The sequence below is a fragment of the Plectropomus leopardus genome, chromosome 19, assembly GCF_008729295.1.
Source record: "Plectropomus leopardus isolate mb chromosome 19, YSFRI_Pleo_2.0, whole genome shotgun sequence".
NCBI classification, from domain to species: Eukaryota; Metazoa; Chordata; class Actinopteri; order Perciformes; family Serranidae; genus Plectropomus; species Plectropomus leopardus.
In genome coordinates, this window is record NC_056481.1 from 10,182,381 (window position 1) to 10,207,499 (window position 25,119).

The following is a 25,119-nucleotide window of genomic DNA, read 5'->3' on the forward strand; positions in this document are numbered from 1 at the left end:
TTATGGTGTTTTGTGGTGTTTTAAGCTGTTTTTTGGACATGTCATATTTTGAAATTTTTCATACTTTAGCCTTGCCTTTTCGGTCATTTTTTCAGCATGCTATTTCATGGTGTTTTTGTCATTTTTTGCAACTTTCTTTGCTATGGCGTGTCTTTTCAAGTTGGGGTCATATTTTAACATTTTTGCCATACTATCGCCTTGCCTTTTTAGAAATTTATTCATCGGTCTTTAACTGCAGCATAAATAGCATTAAAGTAAGGCTAAGGTATGGCAAAAATGTTAAAATATCACATGTCATAAAATAGCCGGCTGAAACATGCCATAACATAGTATTTTGCAAAAAAGGCAAAAAAAATACCATAATTTCGCATGTTGAAAATATGACCAAAAAGGCAAGGCTATAGTATGGCAAAAATGTAAAAATGTGACATGTCCCAAAAACAGTTGAAACCACCTCAAAACAACATAAAAAAGCCCGCTGAGACACCCCATAACGTAGTATTTTGAAAATATGTCCAAAAACACCATAATGTGAAATGTTGGAAAAATGAACAAAAAGGGAAGGCTAAGGTATGACAAAAATGTCAAAAAATGACACGTACCAAAAACAGCTGAAAACGCCTCACAACAGCATAAAATAGCCTGCGCTGACACACCATAATATAGTATTTTGCAAAAATGGCCAAAAATACCATAATATAGCATGTTGAAAAGATTACCAAAAAGGCATTTAATCATATTATACCATGCCGCTCGAAATAGCACAAAGACATGAAAAAAACATACATGCATGTACCATCTACCATGCATGTAGCCCAAAATAGCACCAAAAAGTTTTAATATAGCATGTCATCCAAAATAGCACCAAAATGTCAAACTATAGTTTGTTGTCCAAAATAACACCAAAACGTCATACTACAGCATGTCGTCCAAAATTACACAAAGAGTCACGCTATAGCATGTTGTCCAAAATATCACCAAAGTCATACTATAGTATGTCGTCCAAAACATCACCAAAAAACCATATTATAGCGTGTCGTCCAAAATGGCACCAAAAAGTTGTACTTTAACATGTTGACCAAATTAGCATAAAAAAGTCATACTATAGCATGTCGTCCAAATTAGCACCAAAAATTTCATACAATAGCATATCATCCAAAATTGCACCAAAAAGCCACACAATAGCATGTACCTGGTGGTGAGTTGGATGAGGTGGTGGGGGAGGCTGCTGATTAGACCTTGTACACCCAATTGTGCAGTTAGGGTGAACTGGGGATGTCTGCTGGAGACTCCAGTCCGCCAAGTCTTCAACTCGCATCTCCAGATGAAATTTACGTACTTCCTGGGGGACAGTGGAACACAGATATTGAGCGATCTATGTTAAAAACCAAAACGTCATACTATAGCACGTCATCAAAAAAAATTGTCCAAAAGTCACACAATGGCATGTCATCCATTAACTCAACAAAAAATCTAACTTTAATATGTCGTCCAAAATAGCACAAAAAAGTCATACTGTAGCTTGTCATCATAATTGCACCAAAAAGTCAAACTATAGCATGTTGTCCAAAATAGTGTCAAAAAGTCATACTATAGCATGTCGTCCAAAATAGCACCAAAAAGTGATTCTATAGCACAGGCCTATTCGATTAGCGGCCCAGAACCAACCCCGGAGTGGCCCAGCCTGTGGTCTAGCTAGAGATGCAGAGGGCAACTTGTTTCGCAAGATTTCAGAAATTCCTTCACTGTTTCAGACTGTGAATGCAACACTCCGTGTAGCCTAGCAACAGTCTACTCACAATGCAAGCGTTGCTTGTGGTGTTGACAGAAGTAGTGGCAAGATACAGAGTCTAAAACATGTTCTTTTCAACTCTGAAATGTATAAATGACGATGAAAACCCTCGAGTTAACTCTGTCTGGACTGACAAATACTTGTTTATTTTACCAGCAAGTTAAAACGCCAAACCCATGTGTTTAATTTGCCATGAGTGCGTTGGAGTACTTAAAGATTGTAATGTCCGCAGGCACCACATCGGGAAACATCCAACTTTCCAGACAAAGTTCCCAGAGGGATCTCAGGAGTGAGAGGTAAAAGTGCAGAGTTTGATTGCATCTTACAACCGGAGCTGTATTACGATATTGCGGACATGCATAGCCTAAAAGAGAGCCACAGCTGTTTCTTGGATGATGGTGAAGAAGAAAAGGCCATTTACTGACTGCGAAACTGCGAAAGGTTGTATGCATCGTGGTTGAAGTGATAAATGCTGACAAAATGAAAACGAGTTTGACATCTGCTAGTACCCGTCAGACACGTCAAACATTTGCAGGGTTGAAATTCTAGCTATAGATGTCTTTGAAACGCTGTTGAATGGACTGAAGAAAGCTAATGTCATGTCTGTAGCGATTATTTACAGAATTTAATTTTCATTTTTTTAATTTTATTTTTATTTAAGTGAAAAAATATTTCTACTACCTCAGGTTCTGTTCAGTTACAGCTCTGTTATTGTGTTTGTGTGCACTTTTTGATGTGCCTTTGTCATGTTCGCAAATTTGAAAGGGAGAATATGAATAAAAAGTGCATGTTTTTCATCACACTGATCTGTCTTGGTTTGAAATTTGTCTTTATCAGCTGCTTACTGGGCGCCTAACATGTCTGGCCTGGCTACATTTCTTGATTTTAAAATTTGTCCCAACTGAATTTGTAATTGAATAGCCCTGCTATAGCATGTCGTCCGAAGTATTACCAAAAAATCAAACTATTGCTTCTTGTCAAATTTGCACCAAAGGGTCATACTATTACATTTCATAAAAGAAATTGCACAAAAAGTCATGCATGTCATCAAAAAATTGTCAAAAAGTCATACTATGGCATGTTGTCCAAAATTGCACCAAAAAGTCATGTACCTGGTGGTGAGTTGGATGAGGTGGCGGGGGAGGCTGGTGGATAGACCCGGTAGACTCAATTGTGTAGTTAGGGTGAACTGGGGATGTCTGCTGGAGGCTCCTGTCCGCCAGTTCTTCAATTCGCATCTCCAGATGAACTTTACTTACTTCCTGGCGGACACTGGGACACAGAAATTGAGTGATCTATGAATTAAAAATGTCATACTTAGCATGTGGTCCAAAATAGCACCAAAATGTCATACTATAGCATGTCCTTCAAAATATGCATTAAAACGTCATACTAAATTATGTTGTCCAAAATAGCACCAAAAGGTCATACTATAGCATGTCATCCAGAATTGCACTAAAAAGTCATACTATAACATGTCTACCAAAATCACACATCAAAATCACAGTACAGCACAGCTTCCCAAACCGGATAAAAAGTCATTGATCAGCACCTGATGAGTTGGATGAGGTCGCAGGGGGGCTACTGGATAGACCCTATACTGTAGTTAGGATGAACTGGGGATGTCTGCTGGAGGCTGCTGTCCACCAAGTCTTCAACTCCCATCTCCAGACAAACTTTTCGTACTTCCTTGGGGACGCTGGGAACAAAGAATCTTAGCAATCTATGTCACAAACCTCCATAGAGTGGTGAGGTAATGAGTCCCAAAATGCCCTAAATAAGGTCTCTGGTTAACACAAGCTAAACATATTGACACATTTTGTTCTGCATCATAAAATACGTCTGTTTAAACACGATTTTTGATATTTTAAGGTTTTTTTCTTCTTAAAAAAGGTGGTTTCTAACAAGTGGCTAAATGGGACTACAGTGTTTGTCGGGGACGTTAGACGTCATCACAGCAGACACAGCAACTCAGAGTAGCATTGTAACTTGTAGATTTATCTGTTTAGAATATTTTTCCACAATGTAGTTTGTGTATAGCGTAACAATAGCTTTTTGCCTTGGGAAATTTCATTAACGCTTCAAATCAGACAAAAGTGGTGCTCATCTGTGAACATTATCACGCTGAACAAAACGTGTAAGTTTCATAAACTTGTGTTTGCCACAGAGCTTATTTTTGGAGGAAAAAAAAAATCTTATTCAAAAATCCCATAAGGTTTTGACGAGGGAACCAGTGCGATGCTTACTTGCTAGTTGGCCTACAAAAATATGTCATCCCTTCACTACTCTGTTCTGGAGGCGACTGCTGGGTTGTTGGTCTCTGTGGTGGCCGCAACTGAAGGACCCGCTGATGGACACCAGAGGTGAAGGAGGCTGTCAAGCTAAGGAGGGAGGCCTTTTGAGATTTTTGGTCCAGTAGTCTCCTGAAGGAGCAGACAGGTACCGGTTTTCTAGAAAGGCTGCAGCTGAGGAGGTTGCTAAAGCAAAAACTTATGCAGAAGGACTTTTGATTGGCTTCAAGGAAGTTCTAGCAAACATCTGCAGAAGGGAAAAGCAGGAATTGTCCCGGGCTGTGCTCAGCAGGGGAGGAGAACTGCAAATCTGAACTGGGGATATTGTTGAGTGGTGGAAGGAACACTTTGAGGAACCCCTGAACCCAGCCAGCAAGTCCTTCAGGTAGAAGGCAGAGTCTAAGAACTCAAGAAAACCTCCATCGATAACCCTGGCAGAGGTTGCTGAGGTAGTCAAAAACGTCCTCGGTGGCAAGGTGGTAGGTGTGGATGAGATTGGCATTGAAGGACTCTGGACACTGTTGGGCTGTCTTGGCTGACACACCTTTTGAGTGTTGCATGGAGGTCAGACCCAGTGCCTGCTGGGTGGCAGACAGGGGTAGTGGTTCCGATTTTCATAACAGGGAACCAGAGGGCGTGCTCAAAATACCGAGGTATCCCATGGCTTGGCCTCTATGGAAAAGTTTACCTCAGGGTGGTGGAAAGGAGGATCTGGTGGATTTTTGCACCTCGGAAAAATGCGTGTTCCGTCCTGGTTGTGGAACAGTGGTCCAGCTCTTTACCCTTATGGGGTTGCTGGAGTGGGAGTTTGCTCATACGGTCTACATGTGTTTTGTGGACTTGGAGAAGGTCTACAACCACGTCTCTTGAGGAGTGGGGTGGGAATACGGGGTACCGCGGTCGCTGCTGAGAGCCATCCAGTCCCTGTATAACCAAAGTGAGAGCTGTGTCTGCATACCCAGCATAAAGCATAAACACTTTCCCAGTTGGTGTTGGCCTCCGGCAGGGTTGTCCCTTGTCACCAATTGGATTTGTGTTTGTGTTACTCATGGACAGGATCTCAAGGTGCAGCTGGGGAGGATGGGGTCCGGTCGGGGCCCTCAGAATTGCATCTCTTCTTTTTGCAGATGATGTTGTTCTGTTGGCTTCATCACACCATGACCTCCAGCATGTACTAAGGCCGTTTACAGATGAGCGTGAAGTGGTCAGGAGAGAGTTGCTGCCCAAAGTGAAGGAGTTCAAGTATCTCGGGATCTTGTTCACGACTGACGGTAAAAGGGAGCGTGGCATGGACAGACGGTTTGGTGCAGCATCAGCAGTGATGCGGGCCATCAACCAGACTGTTGTGGTGAGGAGGGAGCTGAGCCAGAAGGCAAAGCTCTACATCCATCTACGTCCCAACCCTGACCAATGGTCATGAGCTCTGGGTAGTGACCAAAAGGACGAGCTGCTGGAATGGGTTTCCTCGGTGGGGTGGCTGGGCACAGCCTTAGAGATAGGGTGATGAGCTCGGACATCCAGAGGGAGCTTGGAGTAGAGCTCCGTCATGTCGAAAGGGGCCAGTTGAGGTGGTTCGGGCATCTGATCAGGATCCCTCCTTGGCGCCTCCTGTTAGAGCTGTTTCGGACATGTCCAACTGGTAGGAGGTCCCAGGGCAGACAAGGAACATGCTGGAGGGATTATCTCATCCGGTTTGGGAATGCTTTGGGGTCCCCCAGGAGAAGCTGGAAAGTGCTGCTGGGGAGAGGGACGCCCCCACGACCTGGCCCCGGATAAGTGGAAGAAAATGGAAAATCCTTGTACAGTTAGTCAAAAAAAGATATAGTACAAGATGTCTTAAATCTACTCACATTCTACAGTCCCAGCGGATGTTTGTGCCAATTCTGAAGAAATTCAAACAAACAAAAACAAATAAAGACAGAAAGAAACTTAATGCTCCAATCTTAACTGATTTTCAAAAAAACAACAACATAGCCTAACAAAGTAAAAAAAAATGGAGCACATAAAAATTATTTTCAAATATTTATTCAAAATCAAGACAGTACAAAGACGGTACAAATGTATTACTTTGAGGACCAGGCAAGTGTAATTTATAGTTAAGATATATAGTTTATCTCAACTTATTTAAGATAGTTATAAGTTAAGATATAGTCAGATACACGATATGGGTTACGGCAATTAAATTAATTTCATTTGCCTACATTTGAAGGCATTGAAAAGTAACATGGAAAGTAACTGTGAGTGGGACATAAATGTTTGACACAGACTCTATATTCAATATCTATATCTACACAGGGAATATCCAAGCAGATTATATACATATTGATCTGTGCGTGAAAATCTCAAGTGGAGTTAGATGATTCCATCTGTACTGTATGTTATTTCCTGCTGCAAGATAAAACAGGGAAATGTTCATATCTTGCCATATATGCATATATATCCATTTCAAATGGACCCATATTATTTATATAAAAGCATTTTTCTAGATTAACACACTCAAATGAATAAAAGCAACTCTGTTATAGCTCATGTTACTGTGAAAACCTACAGTGGCACATTGTAAATATACAAAAGAGCAACCTCTCAGCTTTCAAGCGGCTGATGTAACACAGTAAAAATATTAACACACACGTCCTTTAGCACTTTATAAGAAGCAGTGTCATTTTGTAAGACCGTGTCATTCAGCTGCACGCTCCAGTGAGCAAGAAGATTTTTAAATTTTTTTCTTTTGTAGAACTAATTGGGTGAAATCCTAATTCTGTTTTGACAGACATTACATTTACACTTTTCAGGAAGTTATGCAATTTATGTATACACAATAAATCTTGGTAATCCTCTCCTTGGGCAATGTCCACTGGTCCTTCTTGCTGCTAAAATGATTTAACCTTCCTCAAGATGGCAGTGTGAATAGCCTCCCACTGCACAAACAGACTCGACTTTTCTACTTTTTTGCCTTAGGTCAGGTCAAATGAGGATGCCAACTTGTATAATACCTTGTCTTAGGACATAAATATCTGTTATCCTTCCTGTTACGCCCCTCGGACCATTTACTCATGACTAATCTACAGGTAGGCCCACCCTGCCAGATCATCACGTGCAGATCAGGTGAGAACTCTCGAATAGTAGATGAGCTAAGAATGGTTAAGTCTAAGGGGTCTTGAACAAGATGTTTGTGCTACCGAATTAATAATAACCTTGGTTGCTCTCAATAATTTTCTGTTCCAGCTTCTTTTTAAGCTCTGACACCAAAGCAGAACTAACATTTCCTTCTTTGCGGCGACTAGATTTAGCTTTCTTTGAACCTTTGGAAGCCAGTGCACCAGATATTGTTGGGACCAATGTACCAGATATTGTTGGGACCGCTCGGGGCCTCTCATTGGGACGGATGTTAGATGGAGGTGGAGGAGCACTGGGGGGTGGAGGCTTCGGCCTGGGGCTGCTGGAACGCCGCTGGTTGGTCCTCTCTTGGTCCTCAATAAGGAACTTATCTGCAGAGTTACTGAATTTGACAACAGGCATCTTGAAGTTCCAGGGCTGCTGGTCCCGGGGTCGCCTCTTGATGATGCGACGTGCTGGCATGATCCTGTTTGACTTTGAGGTGCGCATGTACATAGCCGTAGAGATCAAGACAGTCATCCCTACCAATAAGCTTATGATAACAGTAACCATGCCTAGAGCTTTCAAAGGATTGTCCCTACTTTTCATTAAAAAGGCCGCCATAGGCCCCTTGAGAGGAGTCTGCGAAAGAGCACAAATAGAATAGTTTAAATCAAGTCCAAGGGACTGAATCCAAGTGTTAACGCAGCATTTGTCCAAAGCATGCAAGCATGAAATGGATGCGCAAAGCACTGACAGAGGAGGCCCAAACAACATTTCTACAAGCAATGGGACGCCCTCACACTCACACTCAGACATCCGTCTTCCTCTGTCCTAAAGTGCAGGACTGCTAGTGCAAAGCAATGAACTATGCACAACATTAGTTGTTGGGAATGCGTCTGGCAGTGCGGTGCATTAGGATTTCTCTTTGGCATGTGACTGATGACAGCTGAATGACAGTTCATCACACCAAAATGGAATGAAATGAAGAAAAATGGAGATTTCGTGAGCATCCAGGTTTACATCAAAAAAAAAAAAGGCTCCATATTTGTCACCATGACAGCTTTAAAGTGTGACTCATGGCCTGGGGGTTTTGGTGGTATAAAGACCAAAACTACATCATTAGAAAAACTTTTCATTTTAGAAGATTTTCCAATCAAAAACAAAAAAATCTTTTTTTTAAAAGGAAAAAAGAAACTTAAAAAAAAGTTTCTACTGTAATATAATTTCCTCAAATGTGCTCCGGTACTCTTTTACAGACTAAACAGTAAAAAAATAAATGTCTTTTTGAAGGTTATAAATGAGTAATCAAGTGAAGGTTTCAAATATCTCTCACTTGATTCTGCGTATCACTTTGATATAGTTACTCTCAGGGTTAATTCTGGACTTTTTCACTGCGTTGCAGTACAGGATTGTGGATATGCAGATTGTTAGTAAAATGAGGGAACAGACAATGCTGAAACAAATTCCAAAAACAGTCAGCGGGCGTTTGCTGAGTCCCATGAAGTATGAAATAATTCGACCTTTGATCTGAAAAGCACGAATCACAACACAGAAACAACACCAAAGACACTGAGTCATCTCATCATGTAGTGAAGGAATTAAATCATGATAAACATGGAATAAAACATGGGTTGATGTTGATGACTGAAAACTTTAAAGTATAATGCTCCTGTTACTTTAAATCTTATGTCTTATATTTGTAACTTGAAATTTACTGGAGAAACAAAAACCAGTATGAATCTACACAACTAACGGCCTATGTGTGCTTAAGTCATTTTTTTTTTTTTTTTTTACCATAGTTTAATTGTTAAACCACAGTGTTGTGACATGATCAAACCAATTATTATTCATGAATAAGTAATATAATGTGTAAAATGACACTAAGCTGTTCAAATAACATAAGTTATGGCATCACTAATTATTACTAAACATTATTAATTTCATTTCATTGTTTGTTGACACCAAAATAACTATTGCCTAAAGCTTAATGAACTATCAATTTATTATCCACTGATAATGGTCATAATAAAGTTCTACCAATAACAGTGTTGACCATGGCCCCTGTAGTTTATTTTGAAAATATAATAACTAGTGACAGTATTTTTTTGTGTTGTGGAAAGTAGCTAATTTCTTTTGGCAAAATAATGAAATTCTAAGTTTTTTATTCAAATAATTAATTATTGTTTTATAAATCAGTGGTATATATGAGCACCCTTAGGGTTGCCAAAATAGGAAAAATTCCCTTGAGTTGTTAAACAGTTTGCCCACTTGCATGGACCAAAATCCATATTAACAATATATATATCTGCAGACTTCATAGATTAAAAACCTTTTATCGAGGACCAACATTTACAGCAGCAAAATAGATAACTATTAAAAAATGCTTCGTTATTACAACTTCAAATGTGTAATGGGAAAGTGTGATTCAGGATAAATTCATTGTTTGTTTTTGGTCTCTTTATGGGGTTTGTTAATAATACTAAAAGCATAAAAATGACCAGCATTATCTTTTAAAGAATATAAGATCAATGAAGTGTGACTGGATGATTTAAGGATGCTGAATTAGCAGCTACGTAGCATGACAGCAAAGCCTATTATTTCATGTTAAACAGCTTGAATCTACAGCTGCCTAAAGCTTGAAATAGAAAGCACTGCAAGCATGCTGCAAGTCAGAACTATATCTTACCGCCTCTGTGATATCGATGTTGACCATGGCCGTTGTGCTGAAGGATGGCGAGCCTCTGTCCCTGGCTTGGACAACCAGCGACCATTTGCAGTCTTTCTGCTTGGTGATGTTTTGCACAATCTCCATGGAATTAATATACGGCTTCAGCTTGATCTCCCCAGTGTCTGCGTTTATTTCAAACGCATTGTCAGGATCAGCCTTCATGATGGAGTACTCAATGACATTGTTTGGTGACTCTGCATCATCATCCATTGCCTGTAAAAAGTAGAATAACAATAAGTCGTTGCATGTTTTGATCATTTTAAAGGGAAAGTTTAGATCGGGATTGTATGAGGTACCTAGCTGTAGTCTGCATATTACTTTAGATGGTATTCAAGCAAGGCAGGGATACCGAAAGCTAAGTAATGTACTGCTATGGAGGGGAGCAGCAGGAAAACACATTTTAGCCACCTCCAAAAACAATATCAGTTTAACTGTACACTATAAAGAATATTTTCACCGCTGTACCTTTCCATCAGACAGCTCTTTCTGACGGGAAACTGACACTGTTATATTCAGTTATGCTCTCTTCACAGAAACCTGACTTGACAAAAACAGTAATTTTACCTTGCAGAACACGGGAGTTGCTGATCTACCACTGCCTCTATCAGTTTGTGTTACTGTGTGGCTTTGGTGAATCCAAACCGGCAACAATAGACCAGCAACTCCGATGTTCTGCGAGGTAGAATTACTTTTGTTGGTAATCTAGTCTGGCTTTGTTTCAGTTCAATTTGGCAGCAAGGTAAAGGGATGGAAATATTCTAAATACACCTTACAGGTACAGTGATTTTTCTGAATGAGTCTTTTTTAGGTGGTGAAAAATATGCTTTGCTGGTTCCCCCTTTCACATAATGTGCATAGCCCAGCTTCCATGGCGGTATTCCTGCCTACTTCTTCAAAGATGGAGTGCAATGAGCATCATCTGTTGTAGATAATGCACTGACTATGGATTAGTACTTCAAACAATCATCAAAAGTATTCCAAACTGTCTCTGTTATAAGCTGCATACTGGACTGCTGAGGCCTACTAATTATTTTATCAAAGACAATAAGATAAATAGAAATATTCACTAACTTCATCTCCTAGCTTAAGCAGTTATGTTTTTTTTTCAAACATTAGATATTTTTTAACATTAATTCATTCTTTTTGGATTATTTCATTTTAATATTAGCAGTTCTGAACTTCCCTACATTATTCAATAACTGTCAGTTTAACTACAAAAAAAAGTTTGTTTTTATCGATTTTCAGTAAAAGGGGAAATTAGTTGGCTATACGTACCTCTACTCTGACAGGTGTACCAATAATCATCGTTTTTTCCAGGAAATTTTCATCAAATGTTGGAGAGTGGTCGTTCATGTCAAGGACAGTGACAAAGACTTCAGACAAGCCGTACTTTCCTTCTGAATCTTCAGCCTTTACGTAGAAGTTGTATTTAGACCTGACCTCTGCGTCCAGGCTGGTCCAGGGCTGCGTGGAGATGAGGCCTGATGATGGGTGGATGGTAAACCTGCAGGTGGTTCAGATAGAGTGTGATAATAACCACAGATGTCTGCTCTGTGTTAAACACACACCAGGTCTAATACAGGCATACTAATTCACAGCACATCACATCCTGAGGACCTCGACACAAATCACAATAATAGTTCACTATATAAAGCAGACTTCCATCCTTTATCGCAGGAAACATGGTGTCAAAATACACAGAAAAAATACAAACAAAATGCATGAAGAAAAACGTTCAGCTTATGTTAACAGATACCATTTGACTCACAAAGAGAAGTGAACATATCCACTTGTTGGTCTAAACAAAAGACAGCTGATGAGATCTTAATCTTTCAGGTATTTCAGGGGTGTCTTTGATTTAAAGGAATATGTCACTTGCAAAATTATCATTTGTTTGTCACTTACTTTCAGCAAGTTACGTTAAATTTGGGAAGAAAACTCTATTTTTCTTTACATGGCTCCAGTGAACAAATAATCCAAACAAGGCAAATATTCTTCATTAACTGAAAAAGATGGGTCTGCATTTAGCAAAAGATATATCGAAACATCTGTTTACAGAACAGATACTTAACTCTCACATATCGAGTATTGTCTAATTAATCAAATTGCATGCTCATTAGTTCCCAAACACATGCATTTTTGCTAAAATGTTAAATAGTCTCATAGACAAGTGAGGGTTTAGTAAGGTTTAAGTAAAAATGCATGCATTTTGAGGTTTTCAAGATAACAGGAGGTTATTAACTGATTCACAAAACAACCAGGTGGGGAGAGAAGCATTCATTTAAAAAGCAACAATAGTACTGGTTCTCATACTAATATAGAGTTGATTTTATCAGCACTAAATGCTGTTCAGGTTGTTTATGTTTTCTATTTCCTTTGTCTGTTTCCCCTGCTTCTTCAGCATGTGACTTTTCTCATCGAGGATCAAATAAATCTAAAGTGATCTCCACCAATAATGTTTTGTATGTTTTTGTCCTGAATATTTGTTTATTTGTGTGCCTGTTGATTCAGATTAACTTTCAGTTTTATTGCCTTTCCTGGACAGCTCCACCCTTATCATCTTTGTACTTTTCAAATTCAAGTATTTTTTCCTTTACCTGATAACTCAGTGACAATTTGACAGATTTCAGTGACTTTTGATAAAAAGTTAGGATAGGCCGAAGAACAACTGGTAAGTTTGTGGCCCTGATCTGGATCAAGAAACAGCAACATATGGCCATTTTTAAAACACTTTATTATTTGTTTCACAACTCCTGACATGTGAGGCGTAGAGTCAATTTTAATTTATATATCATTTGTAGTCAAATGTCACCAGATTAAGTCCTGATAGTAGTTTCAATGATGTTTTTGTAACTGCTTTGCTGTGATGCTTTTTTTCCTAACATTGTTTTTTCCATGTCCTTATAGAAATAGCCAAGTTTACATAAATTGTTATAATGTCTTTCACAAATGTTCAACTACATTTGTTATATTTTAGTTCAGATCTGGATCCAAAACAGTTTGTAACTTCAAAGATCTTATGTGTAGAAGTTGAGATCATCTGACTTTTTCACAAACACTGAGGCAAACAGTGTGCATGTGAATACACCCCTTGCTATGTGATAGAGTGCACGATTTTCACTTAGATTGTGTCACTTTTTTATGACTGCAATCAGAATAACGACAAAGATATTCTATTCACATATTTTACACATAGCAAATTAATTTAAAGCATTTTTGTAGGTTTGTGCTTTTTGTGTGCTTTCCATTTCAACATCAGGCTTATTGCCATTTTATCCAACTGCCTATTCTGTCTCCTTTTCCACTTTGAAAATTCACAAGTTGCCTTGAAACTGATAACTTTCACACAATTAACTCAGGACGCTGCCGGGAGACGGGCATAAATTCTCACTTTTCCTTCGCTGCATGCTGACTTGCTTCTCAAAGCTGCCGTTTCTGTGGCTCCAGCTGTCACATTGCATGTTAATTGGCTCTCCCTATGTGAGACAGGCCAGGCTGTCTATTTTTAACCCTCCAATCCAATTAGGAGATTAGCCAGCATCTTGCAGCCATTTTAGAGCGAGCTGTTTGTGCAGCAGAGGGCCCAATCAAAACTGGTTTCCTGCTTACCTCTTCCATCAAAGACACAAAGATGAATCAAGACTAGGTGTCCTGCTGGCTGAGTTTACTAGACACCCTGAGCCTCTGAGCAGTCGTGAGTCATAAGTGCATAAAAACAACTTTTTAGGCTATGAAATGTGCTTTGCGGAAGTGCAAGAGTTAAGTATCTGATAAGACCAAAGCGAATCTGGCAGGAATGAAAGGTTTTGACTTACAAATCTGATCCTGATCCATAAATCGTGTATTTGACTTCACCCCAGGGCCCTGAATCAGGATCATTTGCCTGGAGATAAAAAAAACAGGAAGGAGATTAAAACCCATATAATTATAGCAAATACGATAAAGTGTGAAAAATGTCAACTTTGTAAGCAAGACTATAAACCAATCTGATTTTAATAAATCTAGCTACAATGGGGGGAAAATACTCCACCAAGGTCACTGAAGGTGGTCCATGTATAGATGTTTATTTACTAGCGCTTGCTGAGGATAACCAGCCAGGGTCTTAAGCTCATGTGGGTGGGGCAGGCTATAAGTCTCTTCATGTGGTGAGTGGGGATGGAGGTATAGGTCAACATGATTAACCTTGGCAAATTAAGCTTTTTACTCCATACAGTGAAGCTCGGAAATGTTGCCTGGTTACACAATATAACAGAAAGGAAGAGATAAATGTTTCAGTATTTCTAATAATAAAAGCCCTGTCTGAGGTATAACATAAACTTGCCAGAGTTTTTACACTGAGGCATGAATTTCACAACTAGGATCTACAAAACCCAGGGAACACTGAGCTTTTTTTTTGTCTGACGACAACCTGCTTTCATCTAATGAACTGCACAGAGTAATATGCATTTATTGGAGGATTGGTGGATTATGTAATCACTTTGGTCAGGTAAAAGCAGAGTTTAATCGTGATTAACTCACTGTCACAGTCACAACAGTGGAGCCTCCAGGGGAGTTCTCTGGGACTCTGGCGATGTAATACTCAGATGTGAATTTGGGGATGTTGTCATTTGTGTCCAGCAGGTTGATCACTATGTCCGCAGTTGCACTGAACCTCTCAGGTGTGTCGATCTCCACCGCCAGCAGCTGCAGCAAGATACATGCAAATTGTCATTTAATCAGTGATGAAACATTTAGTTGATTCATTTATAGGTTTGTAGACAAAAAAGATCACAGTAGCTGAAGAGTAAAAGAGTCTACAGCCACACAAGCAGATCTGTAATGGCTGTAATGCTCGTTAAAAACCAAACTGTTCGAGACCACTGAACTTTCCAGCTGTGTTTGTGGTGACAAAACTGGGTATTTTAAGTCAAAACATGATTTTTTTCCCTACCTTCACCCAGTGGATTATGTTACTAAACCTAACTGTGCTTAACCAGCTTTGTCACAAAATAAAAATGGATATTAAAAGTTGAAAATTTAGTTTCAACATGTCCGCTACATATGAAAAATATAAATTTAACATATTGTGGTTTGCAGAAATGTACAATGCCAATATTTTTTCTGGTGATTGCAGGTGGAGCGAGAGGGAAGTCTGTACAATTTATCCTCAGGGGACCATGAATGCGTGTCAATTTTAATAACAAAGTAACTATTACATTTATAAATATATGGCAAATAACTGCTATAGTTACAGCATCTTAAATGTGAGAATGGTTCTCATAAAACAAAGACATGATCTTGGCCTTAATCTCTACAAACAGATATCTGCAAATGAATGCAAAATCTTTGGGCAACTGCAGAAGATTTTGGCATCAGAAGCACTCTGCTTTCAGTTTGTAGTCCAAGCCGTATTGACCAATCACATTTAGGCGGCAGATAAGCAGCCCGCCTGGAAAGACAGAAAGCTTTGGATGAAATGCAATCTCAGAACCTATCAGCTATCGTCTTCTCCCCACCAGTTTTTATTAAGACGCCAAAAACAATGACAAAAATGATTCGTCAGCAACCTTTTTCATGACAAAAAGGAGATGTTGACAAGATAAGAATAGATCTTGATAATAAAAACTATGTCGAAATCTGTGTTGAATTTTCATTGACGAGACGAGTCCCCACCAGTCTGTCAGAACTGAAGAAGCCTCTTGGATGAGAGGTAAAACAACTTAAAGAAACTCAAGAAAGTCCAGTTGCCAGCGATTCCGCACTTAGAGTTACCATGACCTGGATGACTGAAAATCGTTTAAAATATTGCCACAATAATAAGCAGAAATCTGTTTAAGGAGATTAGCTGAAATGACATGCACACCAAAGAGGACGAGTGGCCGAAACCTTGAGCGTTGCCCTCAGAGGATTTATTGTTGTCAGACTGATAACTGTTGGGTTCTGGGATTGTTTTAGGCTCTGTGCAAAGTAAATAATCATTTTAAATAAAAGTTAGCCAAGAGTCAAAGAAAAGGTGAATATATTAACTAGTTGCAGACCTAGTTTAAATAATGGTGTAATTGCTATAATAACCATCCATAGTTTAGGGATATATGAAGCCTAACCTTAAAAGAAAGAGTCGGCCCCTTTTCATAGTCGATGCCAGATGTGTCCTCCACAATGATCGTCACCTGCGCTTCATTGAGGACTGTCTGGGGAACCACTCGCAGCACTCGACTCGGCCCCACAAGTCTCAGTTTGAATTTAGCGTTTGCTCCCTGCAAAGAAAAACAAACAGTAAGAATGTAAAGACTGAATTTGTTCAGTAAACAAGAAAGATGCTGACAGAAAAAAAACAAGACAATCATCAGATTCAAGAGGACTTCAGCAAACTTTGGTGGATTGAGAAAAAAAGGGAAACAACCTGGTAAATGTCTTGATGAATGTATGTTAATTGAGGGATTGCAGGTACACAAACCAAAGACAGGGAACCAGAGGATATGTAGAAAAAATGTACCTGATCAGAGTCATTGACGGTGATCTTAAAGCCTCGGAGGATCTCCCCTGCAGGAGGATGCTCGTACATGGTGACCTCAAACTTGCTCTGTGGTCCGTTCTCTCCGTAAAAGGTTGGAGGGTGGTTGTTGAGATCCACGACCCGGATCGTCACCGTGGTAATGTCGTATTCCTGAGGCTCATTGTTTGGTCCAACCTCTGATGCCTGGGTTTCAAATCAGTCAGTGCAGTCAGCAGTAGGTTAAATTGTAAGAGATTAATGTAATTCCCAAGAAATAACCACAACCACAAGAAAAAAACATTACCTTGACTATAATTTCATATAATTCATTTCTCAGCAGTGTTGGAAGGGTTGTCAGAGTGATGCATCCACTGGTGCTATTTATGTCAAAGACGCCATCACTGCCTGAAAGGAGATAAAAAAAAACATGCTGTAAATGTGTCTAACAAAGACTTAACAATATATTTCAATTTGAATCTTTGTTTCATGGTGTATTGTTCTTACCATTCATAATGGAATAATGAATGGGGTTCGGATTGCCTTGATCACCATCTTTAGCGTACACAGTGAATATTTCAGAACCCTGACAGAAAGAAAATATAATTACTCTTACACACATTTACATGTTAACAAGACTAGTGTGTGAGGAAAAAGAGGAGGACTTACAGGGACTGAGACTTCGTAGACATAGCCAAAGTAAGGGGTTCCTATGAAGGATGGAGGCATGTCTTGGGCATCAAGTACATTGATTGTCATGGTGGCTGTGGAGCTCAACACCTGGTGCTTCCCCTTGTACTTTCCACCTCCATCCTGAGAAAACAAATCATGAGGCAGAGAGCAAAATGAGCACATTTCATTATGTAGTGCTAATGCTGTGTGTTAAACATTTTATAATGTGTAACACACACAATGTTAGATTTTTTTTTTAAATCTTTGTATGGTATCATCAAGTAATATCTGTGTTTTGTGGTATTTTTGATCTCCTTATTCATAAAATGCATTTTACTATGAGTTCATTCCCACATTTTACTTAACTAAAATAACATCATAAGAGGCCTCCCACCACCAACCAGATGTCAAGCTTAAAATGGTTTGATGAATTTCTGTTTACAAGCTAAATAGAACAAAATGAAATACAAGCTCCACATACTTGCAAATTGTGCCTTGTTGGCTAAGTGTCTGTTTAAAGATGAGACATAAACCTCTTAATCCACTCTTAGCATGTCAGATTCAGTATAATAGGGGACACTGGACTCTCTAACTTAATTTGCATGGCTTCGTTAATTATATTATTATTCTTCAGAGACAACAAAATAGAGTTATTTTTCTGTGTCGACTTCAGTTTTCTTATGCTGCATTCAGACACTTTTCACAACCATTTACACCTCTGAAACCGGCGATAATTGGTTTGATTTCTTTTGAAATCCGGAGAAAAAATGCAATGAGTAACTTGGCAAGAAATGTCTCGCAAATTGAAAAACATGACATAAAATATGCAGTAAAAAGGGACAAGAAAATGTGTGAAAATTAGCTGTGGGGGATTATTAGAGACTATATATATATTCTTTCAGGTTTTTATGTAATATTATTGTAACTTTTTTTTACTAATTTCTTGTTCATTTTTGGGCCATTTCTTGTTAGGGTAATCATTACCTTCTTCCCATGTTTTTGACAAAAATCAGCCTATTTGCTGTTTTAGTTTGAAAGAGTTAAACTAATTATATTGATTGAGCTAGCTGCATTACAAATCTTACATGTTCATAAAATTGATTGATATGTTTTTAAAGCATCACTAAATGCTGTATGTATGTTATTCCACAGACACAAAGAGGAGCTGAGGATAGAAAAATAAACTCCCCATTGTATCATTACTCAGAGTGGAAAGATTACACTTCAGGTTACTCTCGCTGGGAGCAACACTGTCAACACTTCACACACTGAGACTGGAAATTCAGCAAAGTGTTGCTGTCCAGAATGCTTAGTCATGACTGAACTTTTCCCGACCTTTGGCCACCAACAGACGGGCTGCCGAGCTGCTGAGCTGCCGAGCTTTCCTGCCAAATGTTTCATGTGCAAAGTAGTACAGAAGCAGATTTCAGCTCATTAAAAACTTTCTGCTTTTGGAAGCAAAAAATGCTCTTGGAGAAAGGTTTTTGGAGTTATTGACAATCACCTGTAATTTTCTCTGCTTAAACTTGAGTAAAACTGGTGTTTAAAACTGCAACACTACAACATGGCTCAATCTGAAACTTTTCACGCTTGGTCGGACCAGCAAAACCTGCATTCACAGCTGCTGCTCAAAATGGAACGTATTTACTCAAATGTGCACAAAATAAGTGACCACACAAAACTGCCATCAAATTCTTGACAAGTGTGCACTGGCAAATTTTACTCTTACTGGTTCATATGTTGGTGAATCTAAATTAACAGGCTTGCGCCCAAACAGCCTACTGCCACGCCCCTATTTCTGGTGCTGATGTCAGGCTGGCCGTGGTCTTTTCTGCTACTTATTTTAGCTGTTGTTTCATACTGTGATTGTAATACGCTACTTTATGGCTGTCATTTGGGCTGGGTATGGTTTAAAAATGACACCTGTACCGATACTAGCACCCTTAAAATGATACTCATACTAACAGTGTTATGTAGCCATACTTTCGAAGGTCTTGGTGACATCTCTGCATGATAAACTGCCCACTCTGTTGTAAACGCCACACTCGACTTCAGCACACCACAAACAGTGGGGTAGCTGCTGCTGGAGTGTGAGCGCTGCATATAGAACCATTGTGAGAGTCACACTTACATGGCTTACTGTCAGCATCACAAGGCCAATGTAATCTAACAGTTAAGCCGACAGAGTCCAGCGGTTTCAGTGTTGGTGTAAGTTTATAAAGAATACTTGGTAGCTACATGTTGGATGGTAGCCCTGCAGCTGAGTTAGCTTGTGCTAACCGGGCAGACTCAGTGGGAGGAGAGCGTCTCCTGAGAAGGCAGCAACAGAAAGTTTGCTGATCCGGCAGGGAGTCAAGACTGGAGTTTTTGAATAGAGACAATACTGCTTGGTACTGGATTATTTTGATAGAACATTAAAAGGTATAGCATACAAGTACCCAGCCCAAGTCAATGCAAATGCCACTATCCCCACTGCAAATGTTTGATTTCAATCTTGTTGGTAAAAACTTAAGAAACCGCCATGATGGTCAGAATACAATTTAAGGACTTTTGCATTTTTAGTGAATCAAAAATGAGTAATAAAGAAAGATCTGACAGTTTCACTGATAATAGTTTTAAAACAATTCTTGCTTCCTTCTTGCTAACTATTTTATTTCCTTTGTTGTAGATTATATTGTTGTTGAATATTTTAGTTATTGACAAATAAATTCAGGCAAAAAAATATTGATGAATCCTGGCTTTGTGCACAAAACATTTGCATGCACTGCAAGAGCATAAATTTGTGCATACAAACAGTTGTGAATGAGTCCAAGAGTGAAAGTTTATATAATGGGTACCTGAGAAGACAAACAAAAAATTAGAGGGTGTAAGGTGTGACCTCTCACCTTTGCAACCACTGTCACAAAGTGCGTGGGCGTGGTCTCATAGTCCAAAGTCTCACCAGGTTTGACTCTCAGGATCCCGCTGTGCCCATCGATGGTAAACTTGGCAAACGGCAAGGTCTGATAATGTATAAAGCAAAACAGTTAGCAGTGTTTATGCAGTAAATACACATTTTTTTGCACAGTTGACACATGAACAGAAACAACTACTGTGCTGTCAGCTGTTGGCCCAGACCAAACCTAAGCCCCTATTAAGCCTTCAGTGCCTTGCTCAAATGTAATTGAAATTTAATCCACTAAAGTAACACCATTCCCAGACTGCTCTCTGGTATGAGATTAATCTTTCCCACCACACACCGTCCCATCATTCGGATGCCCTTTTCCACACTCCACATGGCAGCACAGCTCTAATAATGTCACCTCGACCTCCAGTCTCAACCCCTGGTGTTAGAGCCACACCAAGTCAGTTAACAGTATCACAATGTTGATAATAATGGAGCAGTTGTAATGCCACAAATAATTTGCATTTTTACGTCAATCAAAAGTGGAAATGGAATCACACTATAGAAATGCATTAATAATAGTGTGAAGCAGTAAAAAGATAAAAATAACTTTTTACAAAGTGCAAACAGAAATGCTTGCTCACACTTTCAAATAAGGATTTGGGAACTGAGAGGATAAACTTGTTGGCAGACTTCAGGGTGTATTCCAGGGTGTAGGAGTAAAGAGGTCTAGAGATCTAGGCTGATGCTCTACTGTACATGCGATTAGCAAAATCTTATAAATCAACGGAGGCCACTGGCAAGGAATCTAAAATAGGTCATTTTTCTGGTTACTGGCTGCTTTATGTGGAGAAAGATTTTTTCACCTGCAGCAGTCAGAGCAAAACAAAACTAAACAAAAAAGCATGAATCACATTTTAGGAAATGTTTGGCTCTGGGTATATTAAAAGTTTATATAAGTAAATATCAAAATCTAGTGGTTAAAATTTAAATGAAATGTTTATCAGTTTCACAAAAACTGCAATAAAATTCTGGAAGGTTAATATCACTGTTTCAAATTTACATAGGCAATTGTACATGTTTATGTATTAAACTGGTCTCAAACATTAAAAATTAATTAATCAAATTATCATCAAAACCACATTTGATTACTGTGCTTTAAAAATCTCGCAGTTAATAATGTCAAGCATCAACCAAAGTCAGAAACAGTCCCCCAGATGCAGGTGCAGCATGCAACGTAGGTTTGTTTGCTATTCCGTTGTTCACAGACTCGTCTGTAATGTTAATTGTACGTTTGATGTCGGTTGTCAGATAAGATATTGGCTATGTTATCAATTTATGTTTATGTTAACAAAATGTGCATCATGCATCTAATTTTCTTTTTGGTTTTCAATATATAAAACTTGCTTAAATTTTAAACAACAAAACAAAAACACAAAACACAAAGCCTCCAGTGTGTGCCTGAAATTTAGTGGTAGATTTGCAAACAAAACAGCACATCCTTGGGCAGCATTGTTTTAACTCAATTAGAAAAAAATCAGTCTAGCACTGAATTTAACCAAGACAAAGCTTTAGTGATTGCAGGGTCACAACTGTGCATCATCTGCATAAAATCAAAGCTTACCTGTAGATAATATGAGACGCTGCCTCCTGATCCCATGTCTCTGTCCAATGCCTGGACTCTGTAAATGCTGCTTCCTGGAGCAGTATCCTAGTGAAGAGATAAGACATTTTAAAACCCTTAAAGCCACTTTATTCTCAATTATTTGTTTGATTAAATTAGCAGATTCAGAGCTCGTTTAAGGTACAGAAAGATCTATAGAAATAATTTATGTATTTATTATATTGTACTGGGTGTATTCATTAGATGTACTGTACCTCTGGGATGTCAATGATGAAAGGCAGGTTTTGAAATTCAGGTGGTTCATCGTTGGCATCAGTGACAAACACTCTAACTGTCTCAATAACCTAAAAACAACGAGAAGGCAAAAGAAAACAATTACCAACAGCTGGTACTTATCTCAAGGCTAAATCCTTTTAGAGAGAGAAATCCTTCACTGATGATCTATATTTTTTAATACATTATTTGTGGAAAATGGACTGTAAGCGTGGTTAATGTCCTAATATTAGCATTCTGTCACAGCACACATTTTGTCATAGGTATATTTTTTTCCAAAGATCTATCTTTGTTCTCTCCTTTTCTGTCCTCTCACTATAATTGTTTTTGGTTACACATATATTGCAGTGTAAATGCAGTGGATTGATGACAATAAAGCATAAACAAAAATTCATCACAAAAACAGAAAAAACTTACTTTATTGCGACCATCTGTTATGCTCACCACCACCGAGATTTCATCTTGTTTCTACAAACAAAAGGCGAGATGTCACATTGAACAGAATTGCAGCACGTTTCACAAAAATAAGGATCTCAGTGGCAGCCTCACCTCTCTGTCGAGCTCCTGAATCAGAGTCACGTTTCCTGACCTGGAGTCCACCCTAAAATATTCTTTCGAGCCCTTTTCAAAAGTCAGACCATATCGCACCGGATCTCCCTCTGGATCTGTACCATTCAGAATGTATATCTGTGTCCCTGTGTGGTGAAAATTAACAAAGACTGTCAAACAAAACGTGTTGTTGTATGTACATTATGCAAATCCTTTGTTTTAATTCTTGTGTCTTATTCAGTGTGAATGGCACATTTAATAATGAGGTCACATGAGTCACCACCCATATTGTTTTCTTTCCGTAAGTCAGAGTGTACGTCACAATCCAAAAGGTCTTACAGTGATTAGCTGGTGCCTTAACACCAGCGTGATGATTTCATCTTTACACTTACATATTAAAAAATGAACAGCTTTGAACAAAACTGAAATTAACAAAATCTGGAATGTTTGAAACATGACTTACCAATTGGTGTATCCTCAGAGATGCTGAACAAGGCCATATTCCCATGTATACTGCTAGGTCCATTATCGTAAAAATACGGAGCATAGTCTGATTGCCCTTTATTTAAAAAAAACAAATAAACATGTTCCAAGTTAGAAATGACTCCAAGTACTGCATACAGCTAAACAAATGCTGCATAAATTTTAAAGATTTGTTTATAATTCGTTTCATTTCTAGTGAAAATGCTTTGGTAATTAACAAAGAACTGTTGCACTCACTTGCTAAAAAGGGCAGGAACCGAAAGCGGGCAGAAAAAAAATATGAATATATTTGGATTGAAGTTTCCACTATCACAACACAAACATACTCTCACACATTTAGAGCACAAGCAGCATGAGCAGTCTCCACTAAGATGGTCATGCCCTCTGTGTGTTAGAGGATTAACCAGATAAGAGCAAGCCAAGAGGTCTTAACAACACACATGAAGAACAAGACAAGAAAAGACAAAGAAAAACAAAGACTTACCCAAGGTGAAGTGAAGCAGGAGGAGAAACAGTAAAGCATGCGTTTTCTTTTCTTTCCTCATCCTGGCAGGGAGGCAAGGCTTGGCTGGTTCATGTGGAAGGCTTGGCGGAGGGAAAGCGTGCAGCGAGTGTCGTGCCCTTCTGGAGGCGTCTCAGTGAGCTCAGGAGGAAGAGACTGGGATGGATTCTCAGGCACTAATCCAGTGACGCATCCCTTCCCTCCGAAGACATCTTCCAACCACAGTGCTCTCTCTTTGAATTCTCCTGAAGAACTACTCGAGGAGGGAAGAGAGTTCAGGTTTCACACAATAAGGTGTGATCATCACACCTCTGCACACATAAAAATGGACTGATGAGGCACTGCATCCCTAATTACAGATAAACCAGAGATTTTATGACATAATATACTCACTAAGACGTCCGCTTTACAGTGTAGTGTTTGAGTATAACTTATGCAAACATCAGTGGCATTCCCCAGAATTTTTTCTTAAATATGGCCATATGGAAAAATCCTGAGGCTGACTGAATTTTAGGGATTAAGTTATGCTGTTTTTATATAAGATAGCTGAAAACTATGTCGATATAGAGAGTTTAGGAATCTCATATTGATATACCAATATGTATATACTTATGCTATATGATGTGGGTAGATTGTAGTAACACTAGGACTGTGTTTATTATATTGGTCAGAGTGCAATTATCTACTAAGTGCATTCACTGACTTTTATTACTTGTGTTTGGTGTAAATATTTGCTGTTGTTTTTTAACTTTTATTTGCGTTTTTTTTTTAGTTTCTACCACTGAGAAGAGTAATTATGAAACCATTTGTTGCCACCGAGCTTATTTTCTGCAAAAATCCAAGGGGAAAATCCCATTGGCTTGTTAACGGAGGAATCGGGGCAAAGCTAACTTGTGCATCGGCTCTCAGAAACACTGCATCCCTGCAGCACTTTTGGGTGCACCTTTGATAATGGCCATAGCATTTGTTCCCACACCAAAATTTAGCCTAAATTTGGGGAATTATTTAGCTCCCTTCACAAAAAGCACACGTGGTGGAGTGCCCCAGAGATTACGTTTTTCTGTAAGCCAATGCAGAAGCTGACTTCACCCTGGTTCCCTCTTCAAAAAGCCTACGCAATTTTTTTATTGGGTTTTGGATCATTAACTCAAAATAAGCTCTGTGGTAAACCAACATTAATGACACTTACATGTTTTGTACAGCAAGATAATATTCACAAATGCACACCAATTTTAGGATTTTGGAAGCCTTCATGCTTTCAACAGAAGTGAAAAGCTAACGTTAGGCTAAAAACAGAGTACACCGCGGTCGCACAACCTAATGACGCCACCACAACGAGGCTGTAAAGGCATGTTTGGGCTTAGTGTGATGGTGTTCTGTAGTCTCATTTAGCCACTTGTTAGCAACAGTCTTTTTTTAAGACACATGAATGCTTCAAAATTTGCAAGTGATCATTTTACGTGAAAGTCTCTTGAGCTTGTGTTAACCACAGATTAATTTCAGGCATCTAGCCAAACCCAACCGAAAAAAACAAATGAATTTGAGACCAGGGAACCGGAGTTAAATGCTGCTACAGGACTCATGCCTTATGTTGTCTAGTTTCACAGGGTATAGCTTAAAAATGAGTGTGCCACAGCATTATTTTCACCGTGGGGGGCTAGTGGGTCCACTAGGAATTATTTCACCCCTCTCTTAGCCCCTTTTGGGATGCCACTGGCTTATGCACTGGGAACCACAAAAAAGCATCCTT

At 39.0% G+C, this 25,119-nt stretch overlaps 1 protein-coding gene across 1 annotated transcript; it reads right to left on the bottom strand.

The window, feature by feature from the left end:
- Positions 1 to 7,266: 7,266 nt before the first annotated feature.
- Positions 7,267 to 23,412, bottom strand: LOC121959242 (cadherin-related family member 1). The gene is made up of 18 exons (XM_042508467.1): positions 23,352 to 23,412; positions 23,105 to 23,107; positions 22,848 to 22,943; positions 22,385 to 22,530; positions 22,253 to 22,303; positions 21,817 to 21,906; positions 21,563 to 21,649; positions 19,940 to 20,056; positions 17,052 to 17,195; positions 16,890 to 16,968; positions 16,690 to 16,790; positions 16,386 to 16,589; positions 15,994 to 16,146; positions 14,429 to 14,593; positions 13,726 to 13,793; positions 11,186 to 11,414; positions 9,869 to 10,123; positions 7,267 to 7,821 (listed from the first exon to the last, which is right to left on the bottom strand). The coding sequence occupies exons 1-18, from the start codon at positions 23,410 to 23,412 to the stop codon at positions 7,267 to 7,269; spliced, it is 2,604 nt and encodes an 867-aa protein (XP_042364401.1).
- Positions 23,413 to 25,119: the final 1,707 nt, after the last annotated feature.